Source organism: Equus caballus, chromosome 1, assembly GCF_041296265.1.
Source record: "Equus caballus isolate H_3958 breed thoroughbred chromosome 1, TB-T2T, whole genome shotgun sequence".
Taxonomy (NCBI): domain Eukaryota; kingdom Metazoa; phylum Chordata; class Mammalia; order Perissodactyla; family Equidae; genus Equus; species Equus caballus.
In genome coordinates this window covers 176,728,778-176,753,579 of record NC_091684.1, presented here as the reverse complement: position 1 = coordinate 176,753,579, position 24,802 = coordinate 176,728,778, and the positions used below count along the sequence as shown (strand labels likewise).

The following is a 24,802-nucleotide window of genomic DNA, read 5'->3' as shown; positions in this document are numbered from 1 at the left end:
TGTGCAGGCAGGAGGTACAGTAACCAAAGGGATCACGTTTCCCACCAGTCCAGTTGGATGGGTGTTTAGAGTCTGACTCTAGTTGCCTTCAAGCAAATACGTAATACAGTTTTTCCTACCATGTGAATCTATGCAATGACGTTCCTACCTCCCACTTTTGAGGCAAATGAAGGTAAGGCTGCCCTCGCTGCCCTTCTGCTTCCCTACGGGCTGCCCTCTCCTCTAGGTGAAGACAAGGCTCCAGTGGACAGAGTGTGGGGACTTCACCCCTAGAAACTAAATGACTGCTGTCATTTCCAAATCCCACGCCTGCTGTCCTAGAGTCACACGTGCTCACGCTCACATGGACTATGATCAGCAATAGAAACACAATGCAAGTACTTTATTCCTATGGATTTCCCACAAGATCTAGGCCATGAGCACTCATGTGAGGAAGGAGAGAGAGTTACATGACTTGGGCGAAACTCACACTGTCAGTGCCCTCGGGTTCAGATGACAGAGTCTGTATTAGGTCCACTGTGAATCACTATTGCTGGGCACATAGGACCTCAATCAGGGTGTGTTTGTTTATTGATGGAAAAATGGTGCTTTCCAGTCCTACTGCAGAGAGGGTAGGGCTAACTCAAAAGGCTGAGACAGACTAGGTGGCCAGTGAGGGGTCTTAGCCTAGAGGTCAGCAGTGAATAAGAGGGACAGGCTGAAAGGGACTCAGGTTATCAAGTGACCAGGTGGCCAATGCACCCTGAGCACATTGGGGGACACTGGGCTGGATGTGAGGGGTTGAGCTGGCCTTGCCAAGTGAGAGATGGGGCAGGGGTTCTGGAGAGACAACCTGTCTGCTGTGTCCTCCATGGACCCCGCCTGTTGCCAGCACAATCATGGTCCCTTGTAGCCCTCTAGGACAGGGCATGAGATGGGCTGGCATCTCAGGAGAGAGGCCCTGCTGGAACCACATGGGCCTCCAGGTGTCTTAGGCAATAGGGCTATAAAGAAGTGCCCAACTCAGATCAGGCTTGTGTGGAGGGGACAAGAATTGGTGGACTCTGAGAACTCTCAGTGAAAAGCAGGGAGGGAGAAGAAGGGGCAGCCAGGAGACTGGAGGGCAAGCTGCGCCCAAAGGTCACAGTAGGGCAGGGAGGAAACTCAGGCTGGGTGAGAACGAGGAGCTTCTCCAGAGACCCACCCTGACTCCACGTCAGTTCCCTGGCTGTGGGAGAGAACTGTTCTGCTCAGGCAGCCTCTGCCCTCCCCAGCGTAGGTAGCTATGCCGTTGAGCTGTAGCCCCAGGCTTGCCTCCTTGGTGTCCGGGACCCATGGTGTCATCCCCCTTCCTCGCTGCCATCTAACACAGGGAAGCAGGTAAGAAGTTCACCCTGAGCCCCAGGACCAGAGAGGCTCATGTTTTCCCCTGATGGTGTTCAGCTGCAGCCCTGGCAGAAGGGCAGGCCCAGAGAAAGGTATGGGTCAGAAGGAGCTGAGGAACAGCTTTGCATGAGGTTTGGGGGTGGTGGTGGGACGTGGAAGAGGAGGAAGCAGAAAACAGAAGATTTGTGTCATTGGCCTTCTAAGCACAGAATAGGTGCCTGTGAATGCGGGTCAATGAATAAACAAGAAACCAGCCCTTCCCGCTCAGCTCAGAGACATTTATTTAGTTGCTGGTGTCATTATGGATCAGCTCCAGAGAAGGTAGGTTGGTTCTTACAGTTAGAGGCTTTTCATGGTTTTCTTTTTTATTTTTTTTAAAGATTTTAGTTTTTTCCTTTTTTTTCCTCTCCAAAGCCTCCTGGTACATAGTTGTATATTCTTAGTTGTGGATCCTTCTAGTTGTGGCACGTGGGATGTCGCCTCAGCATGGTATGTTTTGCCGTGCCATGTCCACGCCCAGGATGTGAATGGGCAAAACCTTGGGCCACCGCAGTGGAGCGCAGGAAGTTAGCCACTCCACCATGGGGCCGGCCCCTTCTGGTTTTCTTTATCCAGGGCAGAAAACTTGAGACTTTGGTGAAGGCCCCTGGAGGAATCCCGCCTCTTCGTCCATAGGAGACAATGCCCTGAATCATGTTCTTACACATGAGAGGGCCCCCGGAGTCCCCCTGTGGAAAGAGAGTGGGGAGGATTGAGTCCGTGCTCCCCTAGGTCCTGCCCACCTGCATCCCAAGCACACTCTCAGTGAAGGCCGCCTGGTGTGGCCTCCATGTGGCAGATCAGAGAGCAGGGCAGGTCCCTGTGGGACCCTCAGCTGCCCAGTCCTGAGCCTGGACATTGTCAGGACTTCATTTTACTCAGGGGACTGCTCCCTCTCCTCCCCGAGGTCTGAGATCCTCTCCCATGACGGCGCTGTGGAACTGTGCTTCCATCTACCGTTTAAGAACATGGAAGCGGGCAGGTGAGGCTGACACTCAGCGTGGAGGGTGAGCCATTTAACCAAGATGGGAGCCAGCTCTGAGGAGACACCTGGTTTGACTGCTGCACACCCAGGGAGCAGTTTTCTAACACCTGTGCTCGACGTGGGGCAGAGTGTTGCAAATTCATGTTTCGAATGGAGCATCATTTTTGGATGCATCACAGGGCCCTGGTAAGCTACCAGAAGCCCTGTGACTCCCCATTCTGGCTTCTCCCCCCTTCTCTTCTCAGGAGAAAGATCAGAGTCTAAGGGGTGAATGAGTTCCTACTGCTTGGGTTTGAAAGTCCCAAAACACTTCTCTCCCAAGAGCCAAGCTAGGTAGGTGCCCAGTCTCACCTTATAGGAAGACTTCTTTTCCTTCGTGTCCCCCACACACAGCTGAGTGGTACTGTTGTAATTGTGAAAGTAGTATTCGCACACCCAGTCCTGCTGCACGGTCAGTTCCACCTCCTGCAGGGTGTCTGACCCTCTGCCATTTGGGGCGACTCTCCCCCAGCCCGCCACACTGCACACCTCTCCAGGCCTCACCTGGGCTGTGCCCCTGGGCAGGCTGAGGGGCTGCACAGCTTCAGACAGCTTGGCCTTTCTATCCAGCTGATGAGAAAGGCAAGAAAGTCCAGCTCAGCCACTGGCCTCCTGGGCCTGGACACCGCGATGGGTCTGCACTGACTTCCCTCTCCCCTGAGCCACTGGGACTAGTCAGGTGGTCAGGATAGGAAGGAGGGAAAGGAGAGGTCCCAGTGGGAGTGGAAGCCATCTGGACCCAGGACAGCAAGAGCAGCAGGGCGGTTCCCTTACCTTTAGTATCATGATGTCGTTGGCTATCTTCTTAGAATTATAGTCTGGGTGGGGAATGGCTTCCTTCACAGAGATGACCTGCTGGGTCCTCTCCTGCTTCTGGATGTTGTGGGCCCCCAGGGTCACCTTGATTGAGCTACACAGAAAGCAGGGTGGGGATGTGAGGGGCATGGAGTCACAGGAGATCCACCCCAGGAGCCAAGAATGGCAGGGGACACCTAGGGCAGGGCAGGGCTTCAGAAAGGAGAAATCAAAACAACAGGAGTACTGGGCAGTGGGTGACTCTGAGGGGGGATTCTGGGAGCTTTCTCAGCCCTCAGGCAATATTGTGAAAGGACTCTGCATTTGCCTTTTGACCCTAGTGCATGGTTTCATCCTCCACAGCTGCTTCATTTGACCAGGGTGGTCTCTCTTCTCAACTGGGCCACTAGCTCTCACCTCTGACCCTTTGACCCCAAAGCTTACCTGTCCTATTCTCACTTTCCATCACCCAGGCATTCCCTCAGATGGCTCCTCTGATGACCTCTCATGCCCTTGAGTTCCCAGGAGCCAGGGGAGCTACCCTGGGCTGCAGGTCCTTGGCAGAGGACAGTGGTCCCTGTTGGGGTCTCAGGAAGTGTCAGCTGTCTTTGTCCGCTCACCTTCCCCAGCAGTGAGCAGCTGTCAGAACAATGTCCCGTCGCAGGAGGACACCTCCGCAGCTCTTCCATTTTTCTTCAACCAGAATTTGAACAAATGCCATGTAGGGGCGAGAGTGGGGCCAGGCCTCATGTCCCCCGATGATCTCCCCTGAAGGAAAAGTCTCGTCTACTTGTGCGCACCCAGTGAGTCCACCAGGCATGTGTCACCTTGACGGCTCAGGACTGCTGGGCATCTGGGAGCCCAAGATGGCCTGGATTTGAGAGGGGCTGGGGTAGGGCTTTCCCTCTAGAAAAAGGAAGAGGAGCAGGCTGGCCTGTGAATGTGTCCTCCACAGATAATGGAGGTGAGCATATGCGTCTTAAGGATAGCAAAGTCCTAGAGGCTCCTGAAAATTCCTCTCCTGACTTTGCTTTGTTTCAAGAGCCTTTCTAAGGCCCTGTTGTCCTGTGATGTCTGGGATAATGCTGCTTTCCAGTGGCCAGGACTTACATTTAGGGATCTAGATGTTGTCATAGCCTGTTTCCCATGGCCTGATGCATAGTGGGTGCCCAAAAGCTGTTTGTTGGCTGCATGAAGGAATGACCCCCAATGGGCCTGAAGGAGAGTTTGTAGGGCCAGTGCTTGCGGGATTCTGGAAGCAGAGAAGTTCAGGTCCGCAAACAGTGGCTCCATCCTGGAAAGAAGGGAGCTGCTAAAGGTCTGGGAAGAAAAGCAGAGCTGGAGAAGGGACTGAGGTGCCTTGTGACTGAGCAAAGCACCAGCAGTCCTCTGGGGATAGTGGTCCCACCAACTCCGTGGTCTGCACAGCTCAGACTTCTCTCCTAAGCAGACACTGAGGGGAGCATCTGTGTCATCCCAGACCTGGAGGCCAGGCCCACTCTACCCTCTGCAGGGGAATTGATTATTTTCTCTTTTCCAGTTTCCCTCCCTCTACCATGCACTTCCAGTTAAGTTCCACTTTGCAGATGGCAAATGTAGGGCCTAGGGAGGGAATAGCACCCACTGGCTCTTCTTGAGAACAGCCTTCTGCCCTGCCATTCCTGCTGGTAGCTTCTCCAGCATCATACTTGGGATTCTGAGGTGGCATGGGAGCTGGGATTCAGAATGCTGCTGGTGGATGGATGGATCAGGGATGTGCTGAAGGGGCAGGAGATCTGAGCCCACTGTGTTTCGGAGGGAGAGGTTGGGCATCAGAGGGCTGGGATGGTCACTTACCTGCCTCTGGCCCAGGGGATAGTAAAAACGCCAGCAGGAACAGGAGAGGCTGCATCTTTCCAGGAAGGTTGCCAAGGTTGTGGAGGCTGGTGCTTCCTGCTTGCTCTCTTTTATCCCTGAGTAAAGGAGGGAAGTACAGGTGGTCTCAGTGACCTCAAGTGCCCCTGTGCTTGTGTGGTGTTTCATCAGGGATGGCTTTCTATGAAAGCTTCCCCGCCCCCATTCCTTCTGCCTGATGACGTCCTCTGGGTGGTTGTGTGAGAATCATACAGTGACCACATGAGAACCCACAGTGGATGACTCAGGGTGGACCACTTGTTGCAGCCTAGAGCAGGAACCCAAGGGTACAAAGTGGAGACCGTGTGCTGTGGTATCGGCCAGTAGAGGTATTGGAGCCCCAGAAACCTGAGTCCCTAGTGATAGAACCACCAATACCTCATTTCCATGTTGCTAAGTCCATCAGGATGATTTGTTTAGCAGATGTGTGTTTGGACCCTTCTCTGTGCCGTGACCAAACATAGTGGGGATGTGTCTCCTTCTTTTAGAGAGCTGTCTGTCTGGTGGAGGAGAGAGAAGCATCAGTGACCAGAGCACAGTATGGGAAGGGCCATAGCAGAGGGATGCACAAGATGAGAAGAAAGCATGGCCACCATCTACCAAATCCATGTAGCAACCCATTCATCATCACAGCTTCGTTTCCTAGGGGATTTTTAACATCTCTTTTTAAGTTACAAATGCTCAGAGTGATAGAGTCCATCTGTCTTGTCCATGTCTTTAACTAAAGACCTGCACTTGACCTTTATTGGCCTAAATTAACAAATCGTTATGACCCTAGGAATTTAGCCCACTAATTGACTCAAGCCTAGGTCAATTTCCTTTGGGTAGGCTGGAGTCAGTCCCAGCCAAACCACATGGACTAAGACTGGGAAAGGGCTGAGTCCCCAAAGGAAGTTCAGATGACTATATTTCTGACTTCTATAGCCTGGCACATAATAGACTCACATTTGTTCAACAAACTCTGCTGATGATCTCACTCTGATGGAAATGAAGGACTGTTGTTTCTAAACAGCCCAAGCCCAATCCTGTTCAGAGAACAACTAAGCATATCTGAGTGTTTAGGGCCTGCTGATTTGTTTCCCTCTGTGCATTTCCTCTACTTTACAATTTTTCTATGAGGAATATTCTGTATCAAAATCCATGATTCCAGTGTAAATATTCTCCTTATCAAACCAAGTACATTTATCAAACCTCTACCTTGTTGCACCTAGCTTAGCCAGTAGTTGACATTTTAAAAATAAAATCACTTTTCTGATTATAGTGGTAATAAATGTTCGTTATGAAAATATGGAAAGTAGAAAGGAACAATGCCTCTCATTTTCCTCTCTCCCACAGAGAGCCTGTTACCATGAGCAGTGCATTTTAAATAATTGGGATCATATTATATATACAGTACAGTTTTCTTCTATCCTCATTTAACTCTACAATTTAAGCATCTTCCTCATGCTCTTAAAAATCTGGTAGTCAATATCACTATAGTATTTCTTTCCCAGATACTAAAGAATTCAACATGCAACAGTTTCGTAACCTTGTTGGAAAATTTTAAAAATAATTTAAGTGAAGAAGAAACAATTAAAATTACCTGATTTCCCATCACTCATTGACAATCATCTTTAATGTTTTGAAGTATGATCTAACATTTTTTTCTCTCGTGTATATCTGCGTATTTTAAAATTCAAAGGGAGTTATGCTAAACGTAACTCTATGAGCCTGTATTAAAAATTGAGGTGAAATTCACATAACATACAGTTAATTATTTTAAAATACAACTCAGTGGCATTTAGTGCATTCAAAATATTGAGCAACTACCACCTCTCCCTAGTTTTGAAAATTTTTCATCACCCAGAAGAACAACCAACCGTACCCGGTAAGCTGTGGCTCCACAGCACAGTGAGTACCGAATCACTTTCCCTCCTCCCTCTCCCACCCCCGGCCCCGCCCCCTGGCAGCCTATAATCTTCTTTCCATCTCTGTGGATTTACATATTCTGGATACTTCATATAAAAGGAATCAAGTGGTATTTGACCTGTTATATCTGGGTTCTCTCTTTTAGCATAATGATTTTGAGGTCCACCCAAGATGTGGCATGTATCAATGTTCATTCTTTTTAAAGGTAAATAATATTCCTTTGTATGCATATATTACAATTTATCCATTCATCTGTGGGTAGACATTTGGGTTTTTCCAACTTTTAGTATTATGGCTAATGCTGCTATAAATGTTTGTGGATAAATTTCTGTGTGGATCATATGTTTTCATTTCTCTTAGATACACACCTAGGAGTGGCACTTCTAGGTCATATGGTAATCCTATGTTTACATTTTTGAGGAACCACCAAACTTTTTACCTCAGTGGTTGCACCATTTTACATTCCCACCAGCAACGTACAAGGGTTCCCATTTGTCCACATCTTCACCAACACTTGTGATTTTTCTTTCTTTCCTTTTGATTATAGCCATTCAGGTTGTTATGAAGTGATATCTCACTGTGGTTTTGATTTACATTTCCTTAATAATTAATGATGTTTGTATATTTTCCTCTGTTTGCTGGTCATTTCTATATCTTGGGAAAATGTTGGTTCAAGACCTTTGCCCCTTTCTTAATTGTGTGTGTTTTCGTTGTTGAGCTATAAGAGTTCCTTATATATTCTGGAGACTCAACCTTTATCAGATACCTGATTTATAAACATTTTCTCCCATTCTGTAGATTGTCACTTCACTCTCTTGACACTATCTTTAGCACACAAAACTTTTTAATTTTTATGAAATCCAATTTATCTATTTTACCTTTTGTTGCTTGTGCTTTTGGTGTCAAATCTAAGAATCCAGCACCAAATCAGAGGTCAGGAAGATTTTCTCTATGTTTTCTTCTAAGAGTTTTATGGTTTAAGCTCTGATATTTAGGCTGTTGATCCATTTTGAATTAATTATTGTGTGTGGAGTTAGGTAGCGATGCAACTTCATTCTTTTCGTGCAGTTATCAGGTTGTGCCAGTGCCATTTATTGAAGATATTATTCTTTCCCCACTGAATGGTCTTGGCACCCTTGTCAAAAATCAATTGGCCAAAGACGTTCAGGTTTATTTCTGGGTTCTCAGTTCTGTTCCATTGGTCTATATGTCTATCCTTATAAAGTACCACACTGTTTTTGCTTGCTGTAGCTTTGTAGTTAGCTTTTTTTTTTTTTTTTTGAGAAAGTTTAGCCCTGAGTTAATGCCTGCCACTGATCCTCCTCCTTTGCTGAGGAAGACTGGCCCTGAACTAACATCCATGCCCATCTTCCTCTACTTTATACGTGGGATGCCTACCACATCATGGCTTCACAAGCGGTGTGTGAGTCTGCACCTGGGATCTGAACAAGTGAACCTCAGGCCACCGAAGCAGAATGGGTGAAGTTAACCACTGTGCAACCTGGCCAGCTCCAGCTTTGCAGTAAGTTTGAAAACCAAGAAGTATGAGTCCCCCAACTTTGTTTTCCTTTGTCAATGTTGTTCTGGCTATTTGGGGCCCCTTGCAATTCCATATGAATGTTAGAATTGACTTTTCCAGTTCAGTAAAAATGGCCTTTGGAATTTTGATAGAGATGGCATTGACTCTGTAGATGGCTTTGAGGAGTATTGCCATCTTAACACTGTATGTCTTCCAGTCCATGAACACGGGATGTCTTGCTATTTAATTAATGTTTCTTCCATTTTTTTCAGCAATGTTTTATAGTTTTCAATGCATGATTTGTTTACCTCCTTGGTTAAATTTATTCCTAAGTATTTTCCTCTTTTAGATGCTATTGTAAATGGTTTTCTTAATTTCCTTTTTGGTTTGTTCATTGCTTGTATATAGAAACACAGCTGATCTTCTACCCAGAAAATTTTTTAATTCAGTTATTAACTCCTATTCACTTGCACTCCCTTTTATGTTGTTAATGTCACATATTACATCTTTATACATGTGTGCCCATAAGTTTTACAATTATTGCTTTATGCATTTATTATTTCATAATTATTTATTATTATGCATTTATGTATTTTAAATCATATAGGAAAGAAACAGAAGAGCTACAAACCCAGAATAGACTAATGCTAGCTTTTATATTTCTCTTTATAGTGCTTTTTACCAGACATCTTTATTTCTGTGTTTGGACTCAAGTTGCCATTAATGCCCTTGTTTCAGCCTGAAGGACTCCCTTTAGCATTTCTTGTGGGGCAGGTCTACTAATGCTGAATTGCCTTAGCTTTTGTTTATCTGGGGATATCTGTATTTCTCCATTTATTTGCAGGGCAATTTCACCAGATATAGAATTCTTGGTTGCCGGGCTTTTTTTTCCTTTTATCACTTTAACTATATCATCCCACTGTCTCCTGGCCTCCATGATTTCTGACAAGAAATGGCCTGTTAATCTTACTATGAATCATCTGTCCACGTTAAGTCACTTCTTGCTGCTTTCTGGATTTACTCTTTGTCTTGGCATTTGACAGTTTGATTATAGTGTATCTCAGTGTGGATCTCTGAGTTATCCTCCTTGAAATTTGCTCCACTTCTTGGATTTGCATATTCCTGTGTTTCAGCAGATTTAGGAAATTTGGGGCCATTATTTCTTCCAATATTTTTTTCTGATCCTTTCCTTTTTCTCCTTCTGTGACTCCCATAATGCATCTGTTAGTATTCTTGATAGTTTCCCCATGGGTCCCTTAGGCTCTGTTCATTTTCTTCATTCTTTTTTTTCTCTGCTCCTCAGACTGCATTCTTTCCTTTACCCTGAAGCTTCATTGATTCTTTCTTCTGCCTGGTCAATCTATTGTTGAATCTCTCTAGTGGAATTTTCATTACAGCTATTGTACCTTTTAGCTTCAAATTATAATTTCTATTTATCTATGGATATTATCTACATTTCCATACATTGTTCTTGATTTCCTTGAGTTCCTTTGATAGTTTCCTCTAGTTCTTTGAATATTTTAATGATGTTCAATTTACATTTTGTCGTATATAAACAATGTCTGGTCTTCTTCAAAGTGTTTTCTTTCAATTTATTTTTATCCCCCTGTGAATGGATCATACTTTCTTGTTTCTTTGTATTTTAAATTTTCCAATGAAAAATGGGAATTTTGCATATTGTAATGTGGTCGCTCTGGAAAGAATGCTGTCCCCCTGCCCCAGGGATTGGTCATATTACTTGTAGAGTGGTACAGTCATCCATTTGTTTAGTGACTTTTCCAAACTTTTTTGCAAGGACTGTATTCCTTGTTTGTGTGGTCACTGGAGTCTCTGTTACCTTATCTGTATCTAGTTGTTTCTGAGAAGACTGGTTCCACCTCTGTCAAGACAAGAACAAGAGGAATATTTCACAATACAGTTCATGGCTTTAGATGGTGTTTCAAGTCTAAAGTAACAAGTCAGTCCCTTGCTAAGACAAGACATGACAGGGTCGACAGAGCACAACACTATGGAACCTTTATGTGCTCTGTGTTTTGGAGGTTGTTGCTCATTCTGCTGACTTGAAGCTAGAAAATGTCAGGGCTTTATGTCCACTGTAGCCCAAGAAGACTCTCCTCGGAGTTGCTAGAGCTCCCATAATTTCGCTAATCCCTCCCTTGCTTTAGTATATTTGGAAAGCACCAGCTCCTCACACAGGTAGGAGAGTTTAGAGGAGGATGTGAAACCCTTGAGTCGCAGGCCCTGCCCTTTCCCATCATCCTCATTCCTTGCCCTCACCCTGTTTGGGTTGGTTCTTCAAGAGTCAGGCTAGGACCCTGAACAAAACCACCTTGACAGGGTAGACTGACTAGGCTGAGAATGGAGGGAGTGAGAAAGTCAAGGAAAATTTTCTTTTAACCTCAACGGCTAGTCAAATGGCCAAGGTCATGGAGGAACATCCTCCCAAATCCAGAAGTACAAACACAAATTTAAGGCAGTGGAAAGCTTACTGAGGTGGCAGACATGAAAAAGGGTATAATACAGCTGTCTCCCTAGAAAGAATCCTACCTGGAAAAATCCTCAGTGGAGAGACTAAATTTCTTCTCAGATATGACCAAATAAGGACAAACTAAGAGAAGGTGAAAAGCATTTCTGATTTGTAATTTTAAGAAGTTGTGTTGAAGTGAAAGTTTATAATAAAAATATATCTAGAAAAGAAGATATGATTCTTTCAGTTTGTTGAACAAATGAGTCAATAATAGCCAATGTCACAATGTCGGCTAATATTTATTGATCACCAACCACAGATCCTTGCCCCACCATCTGAGTTCCTACCGATGCTTCTTCCATTTCTCAAATGAGAAAGCTAAGACCCTGAGGAGGTAAGGGACTTGTTCCACATGACTCAGCTCATGAGAATGGAGGGGACTTGGGATTCGAATGCAGGGATCTGATTCCAAAGTCTGTGATCTCTTCCACACCTCTACAAGCTTAACCATATCATATAGTGTTCAAGGAATCTGGGGGAAATTTAAGCAGGTGCTGAGGAGTAAATGTTTCTGTCTATATCTTTAATATGTGACTCTAGTTCTCTTAGAAAATAAATGTCCCTCAATGACTACCATACCGTGATGGAAATTCCATCAAATTGTGATGGAAAAGGTCCTTAGGATCACACACTCCCTTTGCTTTTATTCTTCATTCTCCTGATTTTCTTCCCCGACACGTAGGAGAATGTCATGCTTGGCCCATGAGGGGCAATCCCCTTGGACCTTAGCCTCTTACCAAATCACATCTAGTCCTTATTGGACATGGGCAGGGCCATTGGTTGCAGTAATGACAATAGCACAATGACATGACATTCCTGCACTCATACATGGCATTTGAGTCTGCTGCTATAAACCACTTTCCCTGAGTTTTATCGCTCTCTCAAGTTCTGCGTTAAATCAGAACCTACAAGCGTAAAGGGCCCTAGCTGATTTCATTTGACCATGAGACTCAGCCATGCTGTTGAGAAGAGGTTCCTGCCTCAGGTAGGAGTTGTCTCTACATTCCTATTAGGAAGCTGGGATGATAGTCAGGATTTCTGGGGTGTTTACATGGCATCAAAAACAGTTTTCAGGGAAAGACGTGTCAGTGAAGGAGAACCTAGGTTATGAGTGGGAGTGCGGAAGATTGTACTTCTCTTTTGCCTCTGCAGTGGTAAAGATAAGGGAGAGAGGGCAAGATTGGGGAGAGAATAATATCTATAAGGGAAATATAAATTTATGAGATTTCCAGAGTTTTGGTAACCACTAGATCACCCTTTAATTTCTCCTTGTTGCCTACTCTAATCATTGTCCAGCCACCAACAAAGAGCAACGTGTGGATGTTGGGTTGGGGATAATTCAGTAAAGCTCTGGTGTGGGTCAATGTCTGGGGTGATGAGTAGACAGAGGACTACAGAGGAAGGGGGAGGAGATGTGGGCTTGGGTGAGAACAGTGTGCCCACCCCCTCCCAACTGGGGGCAGGTGTTGACTGCACTTCTGGGTGGGAGCAGGTTGGAAGGGAGCGATGTTCTGGGTTTGATGTCACTTTTAATGTGACCTTGGATCACACTCAAGACTCCTCTCCCCCAAAACCCCACTTCAGGGTCTTTACCTTCCCAGGAATTTTGTCCACCGAAGCCATTTCCTTTCCCAAAGCATTCATTCCCACAGGGCCTAAAGGTCACACCTTAACCTTAGGGAGTGAACATGTTCTTTCTTCTCGCATCTCACTCAGGGTCTAGTGCTGTGTGCTTTCTTACCATGTCCGTATGGGATGTGGCAAATGGTTTGGTTTGGGGTAGGTGAGAGGGTGCTGCTGAATCATTTACCAGAACCTCTATTATATGAGTGCAAAATTGGTGGGTCTTTCTCTTTCTTTCTGTCTCATAGTTCAGTATAGATATAATGAAGTGTTATGTTTGCAAAATATAACTCAGACCTAAGAATTCTTGTGTCACGTCCTCTCTCTCTCCTCCAGTCTTGATATGACATCTCCAAGTAGTAGGGCCCCTGCCCCCCACTGCTATTAAACTTCTATTTCTGACCAAGTACTAGGAAGTAGCACTGGAACCACATGTGGACAAAGCAGAAGATCTGGACCATTCTAGCCAGCCCTTCAAAGGCTGCACATGAGAAATCAGGCAGTGCAGAATCCTGCTGGGCCACTGAGAGCATTTTGCCAATGGAACTGCAGTAGGATAATTTACTTAGATACCAATGACTATTTTCTCTCTGTCCTCTCTCTGGCTTTTTGCCAGAACCTCCAGTATATGATTGCAAAACTCTGAACATTTTTAATGTTGCCTTGTCTCGGGTTCCTAAGCCTGGAAAATGGAGGACGGATGTGTTACTGGACCACACTTAATTCATCAAGGCGATGAACTCCGCCACTCAGGTTTTTAGGAGTCAGCTTTCTGGCCCCCGTGGGCATCAAATGCTAACACTTTGGCTGAGCAGCTATGAGCATCTTAAATACCTACACATAAATACCTACTCTGAGCGACACTCAGTAACTCCTGAGGAGACAATGTGGACCAGAATGAGTGGGATTAGCATTGGCTTGTGTCTTTGGCTTGGCCCTTGTCTCCCAGAAATCTCATCTTTCCTGAAGTCACATGGGGGCAGGGAAGTTAGACTTTTCTGTTGACCCCATAGAGGATATAACAGATAAGAGGAGGAAAGCCTTGTTCCAATAGGTTGCACACCCTGGGCTCTGCTGAGTGTCCCAAAAGAGAGGGTCCCCACTGGTAAATCAAATCCCAGCTGAGGTGTGTAGGCAAAGGATGGGTGGGGAAGGGGTGTGCATTATGCTATCTTCAAATGGGCTGTTATTCGGTATATAGATACGCGTATGCATATTTCATATATGATACACAGTCAAATATATGCCTGTCTGAGTGCATATATATTTGTGTGTGCTTGTGTGTATAGTCGTGTATTTTTGTTTGTTTTGTTCCCTTCCTTTTCTCTTTCTGAGCACGATCTTGGAACATCTTTGCTTCAGGAGGATTTTCGGTCCTCAAACAAAAGCCTTGTAAAGTCAACTGTTCTCCCTGTGTCACGGAAGTGGACAAGATCATTAAGATATTCTGCTACAGAGGTCTTTGTGGCGATAAAATGTGAGAAGGGACGCCTGCCAGGGTAACGAGAACCCAGACGGAGATCTTTACCGCATGTGAAAATGAGTCTGCTGTGTGTGTGTTTTGGTCGGGGGACGTTCATCTACCGCTGTGACTGGACTGAACTCTACAGCCAGATAAGCATCAAGATAAGGCACCCAGATAAGCATCAAGATCTGGGAGGGGATGGCTGCCGTCCAGGCGCAGCTACACTGACCAGTCCCATAGGACCCAGTGTGAACACAGAGGCTCTTATCACACATGTGGCCTCCAAATTAAGAGCTTGCCAATTTTGAAGGTCACTGTGACCTTGAATGCTAACTGTGTAGCAGTAACCATAGTGGCCTGTAGGTTGGAGGCTTTTCTCCATTTTTCTGGCACCATGCGAGCCTCCGTGATCTGATTTAAGGAAGTTGAGGAACTGGAGTATGTCTTCGATGTCACAGTTTGTACTGAACTTTTTACCCATAGGGCACCCTAGATGTAAACCATAAAGAAATGGTGGCCCTGGTTGTGTTTTTCCTCCTCGTATCTGTCCTTCATCCAGAGGTGGGGCTCCACTGACTACAGAACTGGAAACTTCATTTCCAATCCCAAGCACTGCTGTTCTAGAGACAAATCTGACAGTGCAGGTGAAAACTGGAAGTGGAAAGACAGATGAATGTTGTTATTCTCTGACAAGATGATTTTACCTGTTTGGATTTCCTCCGCAGATTCAGGACAATCTGACCAGCCTGGACGAGGAAGGAGACTTGGGGAAATTCTGATGAAAGTCCTTTGGGCTGTAAGTTTCATGAGGGTAGGACTGTTGTCTGCCACGTCCACTTCTGAGCCTCCAGTGCCTGGCACACAGCGGGTGCTCGATATTCCTTTGTTTGTTGATTGATGGCAATAGTAGTGCTATTCAGCCCCTCTGCAAAGACTCCCTCCCTTACTCGCCTAGCAGCTATAGCCCAAGTGGGCAGCAAAGTCCTAGGCCAGAAGCCAGGTTACCACAGGTGACCAAGAGACAGGCTGAAAGGGGCCCAGGCTGTGAGTGAATGGTTTATGAGTCAATTCTAGCCCACAGGGGCCGTGGGGCTGGATGTGAGGAGCTCAGCCAGGAAGAGGTGTGGAAAAGCATTAAGTTTGGTCATAACAGAGCAAGGGATTGTGAGGAGGTGGTGGGAGGTGAGAGACAGGAGGATGCAGAAAACAGGGGAGAAACGTAAGCAGAGGCTAGCCTGCGCACAGCTGGTACCCAGTAACTGTAGTTCAATAAATAAAAGAGAAATCAGTCATTTCCATCTAGTTATTAAGGCCATGGCAGCCTCCATGCAGGGAGGTCTGGACTCTTCCCCAAGAAAATGGTCAGAGGGGACCTTCATTGATCTCTTTCTCCAGGACAGGAAGCTCGGGATTTTCATGAAGACCTGGAGGGCTTCTGTTTTTCATCCAAAGGAGGCAATGCCCTGGGTGACATTGTTACACAGGAGGGGCCCCCAGAGCCTCCTTCAGGCAGAGGAAGGGAGGACTGAGCTGGCCTCCGTGTGGTCCTGCTCTCCCCATCTCCCTGGGGTGGGTGGTCTCTGTTTGGGTGCTGTGTGGGAGATCAGGGGCAGTCTGGCGTCCAGCCCTTGCCTCGAGTGTTCTCCCAAATTGACCCTGGACTCAGCCTGGCCCACTGAGCTTCTGTGAGCTGGACCTCTGAAGCTGCTGCCTGGCTTTGGGTGGCCATGCTTTCACACAGGTGCGAGCCTGAACTTGGTTCTCTCCCAAGCTTGGGAGATCCCCAGCTTGGGGCTGCAGAGACTTGGAGGAATGGCCACCATTTTCTTCACACAAAGGCGTAGTTTAATACCCAGTAGCCACATGAGTAACAGTCCTGAGAGTCTGCATGTCTATACTTACTCCTGTCAGAGGGGGTGGCTTTTTCTGAGGCAGCTACCCCTGGGGACATGATTTCCAAATGCAAACTTCCAGATGAGGCACTGTATTAGTTTCCTATGGCCACTGCAACAAATTCTCATCAACTTGATGGCTTAAAAAGCTGGAAATTTATTCCCTCATAGCTCTGGAGGTCAGAAATCCAACACAGTTTCCCAGGGAATCTGTTTCTTTCTTCTTCCAGCTTCAGGAAGTGCATTTCTTGGTCCATGGCCTCTTCTTTCATCTTCAAAATATACAATAATATAATTAAAGGAAATACAAATAAGCCAAGATAACAGGAAAAGAATAGCATTATCTAATATTCACCACCCAGTTACAACCACCACCAACCATTTGGTGTACATCTTAATAGGCTTATTACTATGCAAATTTATATACTTAGTAAAATAAAAAAGGAGTAATGATACACATAAGGTTTTTTCCCTTTTTTTATTGATGTATGATTGACATACAGCACTGCATACGTTTAAAGTATACAGAATAGCGACTTGACTTGCGTATATTGTGAAACAGTCATCACAATGAGTTTAGTTAACATCTGTCATCTTTCTAACGTGGTTTGTCTTGGTCTCTGCAGTGCAGGGAGTGCTTCAGCCTCGGTCCTCTGTTCTAGGATTTTCTCAGTGGTGCCTTGTCCGTGAATAGTTGTTAGTTGTTCTTCTCGTGAGGGGGAGAAAAGTCGGGAATGACCTATGTTGCCATCTTGGTGACGTTACTCTCCCACACATGAGATTTTGTAACCTGCTTCTCTTACTTGGTCATATATGACTGTCAGGAAATACTAGTCATCATTTCAATGACTGCTTCTATTTTGTCATTTGCATGTGATATATGAACTTACAACAATTTACTTACTGATGCCCTTTTTGCTTTATTTCAAGGTTGCTCTCATTTTTAAATTTTCTGCTAGTATATACCATACTGCAATGAATAACCTTTAAATACTTGTCTCATTTTCTGAGAATAAGTACGCAAACTGGGCTTGCTACCTCAAAGCGTAGTTGCATTTTTTTAACTTATTGCACACATTAGCAAATTGCTATCTAAATGGATAGTACCAATTTACGTACTCAATATCAAGAAATTTCTATGGCAGTTTCTCCTCACTGATGGGAAAACAGAGTACTGTCATTTTTTTAAATTGTTGCCAGTCCAATAGGCTAAAGTGTTAACTTGACGTTTTAATACTTTTCTCTTTTGGGAGTGAGAAGATGCAAATAGCCAGTTAAGGTTTTTCACCTGGTTTTCTATAAGGTTCCTAAAAATCACATTTATGTTTATATCATATTCCATTATGTGGATATACCGTAGTTAATGTTTTCCACTTTGTTATTTAGGTTGTTTCTCATTTTTGACAATTTTAAATTATATTCAGATGAGCATCTTTATGCTCAAAGTTTGTTGTAGAAACGTATGAAGGTGTGAGTGTGTGTGTGTTTGTGTGTGTGTGTGTTTCATGCTGTTTACAGGATAGAGTCCCAGCAGCAGAATTATTGTGTCATATTGTTACCGGCAAAGGGAGGGTCCTCTGCTGACGGCAAGACATGCCCATAGTCAGGAGGCAAAGTGGTGAGAGAGAAAGGATTCCTTTATTGCAGCTTGCTAGCAAGAGGGAAGATGGAGGACTAACGTCCAAAAGAATCATCTTACACAACAAAGACTACAAGCTGATTATATAGGGGGTTGGTCTCCAGGTGGGGAAGGCAGCTGGTGTCTGGGTGGGGCCGCCATCTGATCTCCAGGTGGGGGCAGACATCTGCTTCCAGTTCCTGATAGTCCTTTGTTTTGTTGGATATGCATTAGAGAATGGAGCCCTTGCATACTCATCGATTTTTCTAAAAGTGGTGCAAGATGGCCCCTAATCCAGAAGAGGGAATTTTTGAAATTCAGGAAGAGGATAGGATCCCAGAGTCAGGAAAGAGTTTGCACACCAGGTTGGGTTAACTTTTTGTAGGAACCTTCCTCTAAAGAAAACCAACCTGGGATGATTTTGAAGTTTGCTCACTGAGGTTAAACTATCTTTTCTTTTAGCGGCAAGAGTCCACTAAAATGTAGTCCTTGAACTATTTTCAGTGATTTTGCGAGGTAAAAAGTAACTGGCAAAATGATAGGGCAGTGACGAGGTGAAATAGTTCTAATTGTGTCCTTCACAACATAAGCTGAATCAAGGTTGGTTGAATAAATACAAAAGTAACACCCTGACTTCCATCTTTAGTGATAGCAGGCCAGGTTATTTGGACCAACCCTCTGAATGAAAAAAAATTAAGGGAAAAAACCTGTTTAAAGCATTGACAAACTGACAAGACAGTAAGGGACTGTCAGCTTAAATTTTGGATTTAATTCTGAAACCCAGATGTTAAGCAGAAGTCGAGACAACTCAAGCTGGTTTTGCCCTGAAGGTATTTGCCATCTAAACAATTGGGCCTTGGGTTTTGGTGATTTCGTGGGGGAAGAGGGACAAAAGTGAAGGCCCTGGGTCCAACCAATATGGAGACTCAAGTAAGAAACTGTCCTCATGTTAGTCTGGGGCCCCACAGGCTGTCCCTTAGCATAACGGTGAGCAGAACTAACTCTACCCTCCACAGAGAAGATAGCCTTGGTAGTGAACAATGCCGGAAAATGGAGAAAAGGGAAAAACAACCGGATTCTGAGAAGCTGTGACCAGGGGCATCCTTCCTGAAGATTTACAGCCCAGGTTCTCATTGGGTCTCCAGCACTGGTCTTGATTTTCAGGTGGTTTAGAAGGGAAATGATTCCAGGGGCCAGGGAGAAGCCATTGCAAATCCTCTCTGAAGAAGGTACCTTTATTCCAGGCCTCGGGAAGCCTGCCACCCTCGGCCCCTACCCACCACACATGCAAAATCTTTTAAAAAGTATCAACCTGCAAATAATCAAAATGCCAAAGAACACATGAAAACATGACCCCGTTAACGAGAGCCAGCAGAAATAATTCTGAGTAGGGACAGATCAGCAACTATGTGTTTGAGATTTTGTGTTATCTTCCACATATTATAATACAGACTTAAAAATGACTGGAGACAACAGGAAAATATGAAATGTCATTCCTCATTGGATAAAGAACTAGACAGAATTTCCAAATATAAAAAAATGAAATTGTTACCAAAACCAAAGCAGCTTTCTCCCTGGCCAGTGAAATCAGACTCTCCACCAGAAGGAGCTGACTCACACAGTAAGGTGTGTTTGCAGCAAATGGGAGACCGTGAGGAATCATTTCTGGAGTCATGGTGTCCCGGAACAAAGGGAAGCAGAGACTTTTCTTTCAGATGGAGAACAGGAATTTCAAAAGGAAGAGGTGGATGTGGTGGGCCTGGTGGTGCAGCACTTAAGTTCCTACGTTCTGCTTTGGTGGCCCAGGGTTTGCCAGTCAGATCCCCAGGTGCTGACCTAGGCACCATTTGTCAAGCCATGCTGTGGCAGGTGTCCCACATATAAAGTAGAGGAAGATGGGCATGTATGTCAGCTCAGGACCACTCTTCCTCAGCAAAAAGAGGAGGATTGGTGGCAGATGTTAGCTCAGAGCTAATCTTCCTCAAAAAAACAAAAAGGAAGAGGTGGGTATTCACTTGTGCAGGCTCAGATGGAACACACACTTCCACATACTGCAGGTTGATAAGGCCTAAGCTCCTCCTGGAGAGATCTTAGCACTTAAAATAAGGCCAAAGTCATAGGCGTAGCTCTCCTGGTGAGGCTTGGTCAGGTTCAGGGTGGTTGGTTGCATCTCCTTAACATAACAAAAGGGAAGAAAAACGATTTGGAAAAACAGTCAAATGCTTTCAAACCTATCCTTGAATTCCTCAGAGTAATTAGTCCTGACAAAATAACAACATTAAAAACGAAGTAGGGGGATTTGCTTGCACATTGAAGACAACAGAAAAGAGGATTCTTAAGTGGAAGAAATATCTGAAGAAATTATTAGAGTACCATACAGCAAAACCAAAACTAGCCTAGTAATTAGACACCATCAAAGAAAAATGAACATTCTTTATGTAAAATGATAATCACAATTTCTAATGTGTTAACAAAACAGGGTGGAATTAAAATCCACAATTTTGGGAGAAGGTAAATGAGATTAAAAGTACTGTGTTTCCTGCATTTTCATGGAGAAGGGTAATCCTACTGATTAAATTTAGTCTTTGATAAGTTGTGGAGACATCCTGTACTTTTATGTAACCGCTAAAATAATATAAGCAATGCATAACTCACAAATAGTAGAAGGGAAAAAAGGAAAGGTAAAAAGTAGTCCATCCAAGAAAAGGTAAGAGAGAAAAGGGAAAAAACCCACAGAATAGTTGGGAGAAATGCAAAACATAAAGTCAGAGTAGATTTAAAAGCAAATATATCCATAACTACGTCAAATGTAAGCATCCTGAATACTCCAGTTAAAATTCAAAGAATATCAAGGCAGCTGTGAAAACAGACATAAATATGTGCTCTGTGCAATAGACAGGTCTAAAAAGCTGAAAGTCAGAGAAAGGAAATGGATCTACCATCATTGACAGTAACCATAGAAAACCATCGTAGGTGTATCAATACCAGACAAAAGTGACTTCAAATCAAAAGTGTCTGTGAAGAGAAATAGGGCCCTTTCACAACGATAAACAGATCAATTCATCAGGAGGACAAAATGGTTTTAAATTTTAATGAACCTATTATATGGCCAGAAAATCTATAAAATGAAAACTGGAAGAACTCCAATTAGATAAATACACCTACCATCAGCTCAAGAATTACGACAGTAAGTAGACCATAAAAAAATTCCATGAGGATATGGATGATTTAAAGAAAACAAGGAACAAACTGTATTTAATAGCATATTTAGAACATTGCATCCAATATTAAGATATTTTAAAAATATACACAAAACTTTTGCCAAAATTGATCAAATATTGGGCCCTAAAGCAAATCTTGAGAAACTCTAAAAATGTAAATCTCTGGAATGTTTTCTGGCCAAAACATAATCAAGCTAGAAATCAATAAAATAGTAACTAGAAAAATCCTCATAATTTTAGAAAAAAGGAATACACTTTTAAATAATGATAAAATAAAATTAAAAAAGAAATAGAACATGTTTTGAGTTGAATAATAACAATAACAGTACTTATTAAAAATTGTGGAACACAGCTAATGCAGGTAGAGAAAAAGTTATAGTCTTAAAACTCACATATCACAAAAAACTGAAATTATTGGGGTGATCATATATCCCCAGAAGTTAGGAATTAATACATGAATAAATTCAATGAAGCAGGAGGAAGAAATAATAAGCAGCAGAAGTTAATGAAACAGTAGGCAAACATACAACAGAGAGGTTCAATAAAGCAAGTATTAATTATTTGAAAAGGCTGATAAAATTGACAAGCCTCTGGAGAAACTAATCATGAAAAAAAGAGAGGAAGTGCGAATATTTAAGATCGGGAACTAAAAAGGGAATATTTTTACAAAGCTGCAGACCATTAAAAGATAAGCCAAGAATGTTATTAAAAACTTTATGCAAACAAATTTTAAATTTTAGACAAAATAGAAATATCACTGCCTAACACCTTCTCGAGAAAGAATTGCCACCTTAGGTAATACTGGAGCTATCAAAGAAATTGCATCAGCCATCAAAAATTTTCCACATAGGGAACTGACCTAGACGGCTTCACGGTTAATTTCTACCAAAATTCAAGGAAGGAAAACTTTTAAACTACAAATGCTTCCAGTAAAGAGAAAAAGAAGGCACGCTACCATCTCGTTTTATAAGGCTGGCATAACCTTGACACAAATAACAGGATAAGAAAGGAAAAGTGCAGGTCAACCTCATGCGTGATTCATAGACACAAAACCCTAAACAATATCAACTCTCAAAACAAGTCCAATAAAACATAGAAAAGTTAAAGCATCACAGGCAAGTTAAGTTTCCGCTAAGAGTGCAGATCTCCCTTAAACTTAGAAAGACTGACTAATGCAATTTCCCATGCAAACAGATCTAAGAGAAAAATCATGTCATCTCAATAGACAGAAAGGCATTTGATAAAAATCAACATCCACTCATGATAACAAAGATAACCTAATAAATGGTATCTGTAAAACCTACAGAAACCATTTAACCAACCCCTCATCTAGTAAGATAACCAAGGTTTCCATGGTTCCCGCAAAATTGGGAGAAAGCCCTTCCCTCTCGGCTGCTTTGCATGCAATGTGCGATCCTGGTGTTCTCCAGCTCTTTCCCTTGGGCAGGCTTGAGTCTGGAAATGACCCCAAGTGGGATCCTTTCAGGAAGTGTATGGAGATTCAAAGGGGAGATTGTGAAGAGTAGATCCAAGGGAGGGAGCAGGGCTGGGCTGCAAAGAGGAGGGTTTATAGCCCTGCTGGCTCTTTTTCTACCTTTAATGCCACTTCCCTGGGCCTGACGCTCTGACTCTGATGTTGTTCTTGTATTTGGGGTGCTGGGTTCTCTTGTTCAAGGGAGATCATCAGGGCTCAAAGGCCAAGATCCTCTCCTGCCCTGAGAGGGCACACCTGCAAACCACTGCTAAGTACTGGGTCCAAGAGAGAGAGGTCGTTGTGATGGTCCCTCACTGAGCTGGACGAGGAAAAAGCTTTGGCTTCTCCAGGTTTTGGGCAACAAGAGTCAGAAATTGATGGATACAGTGTGAGGGTAGCAGGTTGGGCCCAAGGGATCTGTTTATTTTCAAGAAAATCTGAGAAGGAAGGACTGATATTCCCAGTTATTCTGGGATATTGTTCCCTGCGAATAAGTCCCTTTAGGACCTCTCCCCAGGAAGAGTTTACTCCTTAGTCCTTACTGGCCAGAACCAGACTCTCTCAGTCACTCTCTCACTTACTGATAAAGCCCCTTTTCCTTTGATGACTAAACCAACTGGACACACTCTCTCTCTTTCTCTCTCTCTCTCTCTCTTTTTCCTCTCACTTGCTGCCCCATCTCTACTAGCTGCCCTTCCATTTTTGGTCTTGAATAAAAGAGTAAGTTCCATGAGGCATGGAACTTGGTTCCCCGAGGGACAACTGAGGAGCCAGATCATATTAGCCAGTCAGCTACAACCTCATCCCAATGTCCATTGTCCCAAAGACAAACAACAGGAAATGCCAAGACATTCACACTGCTGAAAGCTCACCAATTTCTGAATTTCACACTTCCAAATCCTACACAAGATTTGCTCTCTTGGTTCAGAGACACTGTTCTTTACAAATGCAGCTCTCTCTTAGCAAGCAATCAATTCAGATTTTGTTTAAAACACTGAATGCTCTTCTCTTCCTATGACACACCTTGCAATTGTTGTGGAGAAGTTCCACGTGCTGACCAAGCTTGCTGAGAAACTTGCCTTGTTTCTTAGCAGCTTGCTGTGAAGTGGTGGCCAACTGAGATAATGTCACATATCTCACTGCATTGCATCTTTCCTTGACCTAATCTGTTTTCCTCACCCATTATTGTCAGCCTTGCACCTCCCAAATAAATTGTTCCCACCATAATCTTTGCTTCAGGCTCTGCTTTCTATAGGAGTTACAACAGAACAAAGTGGGAAAGTACCATTTTTGGCATTTCTTCCTTGTATCTCAGGCTGGAAGTTCAAGTTCAGAAGAAGTCTTCTCATAAGTTCCAAACAAAATAACCCTCCTGGATATCCTTCCATTACACTCTTTTCTCCACATGGGATTCCCTTCTGGCAGTCTTTGGATATTTCTCCCTTCTGTTTAACCAGGGTTTATGATGGAAGGCCTTTTCTTATTCCTCTCACAAGGAGTTTCTGGGAAACCAACCAGAAATTTCACCTAACTCCTTTCTATTAAGGTAGAGTAAAGCCAGCATGGCAGCCTTACAAAGAGCATGCTGAGATTCTCACCCTCACTGAGGGAAGGATGCATTACTTTCTAAAGCATTCTAAAGGCAAAGCATCTCATGGGGAAAATGAGACGTCTATATCGGCAAATACTTTAGTAAGAAAAGAAGAGTTGGGGCTCAGTCCTACAAAGTCACCAGAAAAAACTGTTGGCCTCAAAAGGAAGCCCCTTTCTGTGTGAGACTGGGGGGCACTGAGATGAGAGTCCTTGCTTCTGATGGGAAGCCAAAGCCATCAGTGATCAGATAACGCTGGTGTAAGCAATGGTCAGAGGCATTTACAGATGGAGTGGGAGTATTGCTGAAGAGGGCTTGTTCCAGTTACTAAAGATCGAGTCGTTCAAAACAACAAACCACATTGCTTTTGCCTACAAAACTGCATTTTGGTTTGGTTTTAGTGTGGATGCCTCCCCTTTGCTCCCCTTGGAGTCAGGGGGGGCTTGAAGCCCGGAGGCCAGAATCACCTGAAGGCTCGCTCACATGTGCCCAGTGGTTGGTGCTGGCTGTCCGCTCGGCACATCCCTTTCTCTCAATGAGGGCCTCTCCAGTAGTCTCTGTGCATGTGATTGTCGTGTCTTCCTCGCAACATAATGCTTGGCTTCCCCAGAGTCAGCATCTCCCTAAAGCGAGCCAGGCAGAAGCTGTGTTCTTTTTATTATGTGGACTTTGACGTCATAATGCATCCATTCTACCCTATTTCACTGCTTGGGACAATAAAAAGGCAACCCTGGCCCCAATTAATTAGGAAAGGTCATAGACCCCCTCTGTGAGGGGAGGAGGGTTGCAGTCCTGTAAGAAGAGCCTGTGGGATGGGAGATACACAGAGGCCATCCCGGCACAGCACA

The 24,802-nt window shown here is 44.2% G+C and overlaps 1 protein-coding gene and 1 long non-coding RNA gene across 4 annotated transcripts; both read right to left on the bottom strand.

Annotated features, from left to right (window-relative positions):
• Positions 1 to 1,622: 1,622 nt before the first annotated feature.
• LOC100052638 (granzyme B) lies at positions 1,623 to 5,293 on the bottom strand. 3 transcript variants are annotated; one of them, XM_014734180.3, is made up of 5 exons: positions 5,060 to 5,293; positions 3,844 to 3,991; positions 3,203 to 3,338; positions 2,741 to 2,998; positions 1,623 to 2,093 (listed from the first exon to the last, which is right to left on the bottom strand). In XM_014734180.3, the coding sequence occupies exons 1-5, from the start codon at positions 5,112 to 5,114 to the stop codon at positions 1,821 to 1,823; spliced, it is 870 nt and encodes a 289-aa protein (XP_014589666.2). In that variant the 5' UTR covers positions 5,115 to 5,293; the 3' UTR covers positions 1,623 to 1,820. The 3 variants fall into 3 exon arrangements, with proteins under 3 accessions (XP_014589666.2, XP_070129899.1, XP_070129908.1); XM_070273798.1 differs by lacking the exon at positions 5,060 to 5,293 and adding an exon at positions 4,334 to 4,472; XM_070273807.1 differs by lacking the exon at positions 2,741 to 2,998 and having other exon boundaries at positions 5,060 to 5,262.
• A 4,338-nt stretch (positions 5,294 to 9,631) lies between these two features.
• On the bottom strand, positions 9,632 to 24,584 carry LOC138925096 (uncharacterized). The gene is made up of 3 exons (XR_011440798.1): positions 24,422 to 24,584; positions 14,863 to 16,322; positions 9,632 to 10,422 (listed from the first exon to the last, which is right to left on the bottom strand). It is a non-coding gene; the product is annotated as an uncharacterized lncRNA (long non-coding RNA).
• Positions 24,585 to 24,802: the final 218 nt, after the last annotated feature.

What these genes read in the sequence shown, in the direction of transcription:
- LOC100052638 (XM_014734180.3), bottom strand. Translation starts at nt 5,114, where the DNA reads ATGCAGCCTCTCCTGTTCCTGCTGGCGTTTTTACTATCCCCTGGGCCA. An exon ending in ACGACATCATGATACTAAAG is followed by an intron (nt 2,999 to 3,202) that starts GTAAGGGAACCG and finishes CTTTCTCATCAG; the next exon opens with CTGGATAGAAAGGCCAAGCT. An exon ending in AAAAGAAGTCTTCCTATAAG is followed by an intron (nt 2,094 to 2,740) that starts GTGAGACTGGGC and finishes CTCTTTCCACAG; the next exon opens with GGGGACTCCGGGGGCCCTCT.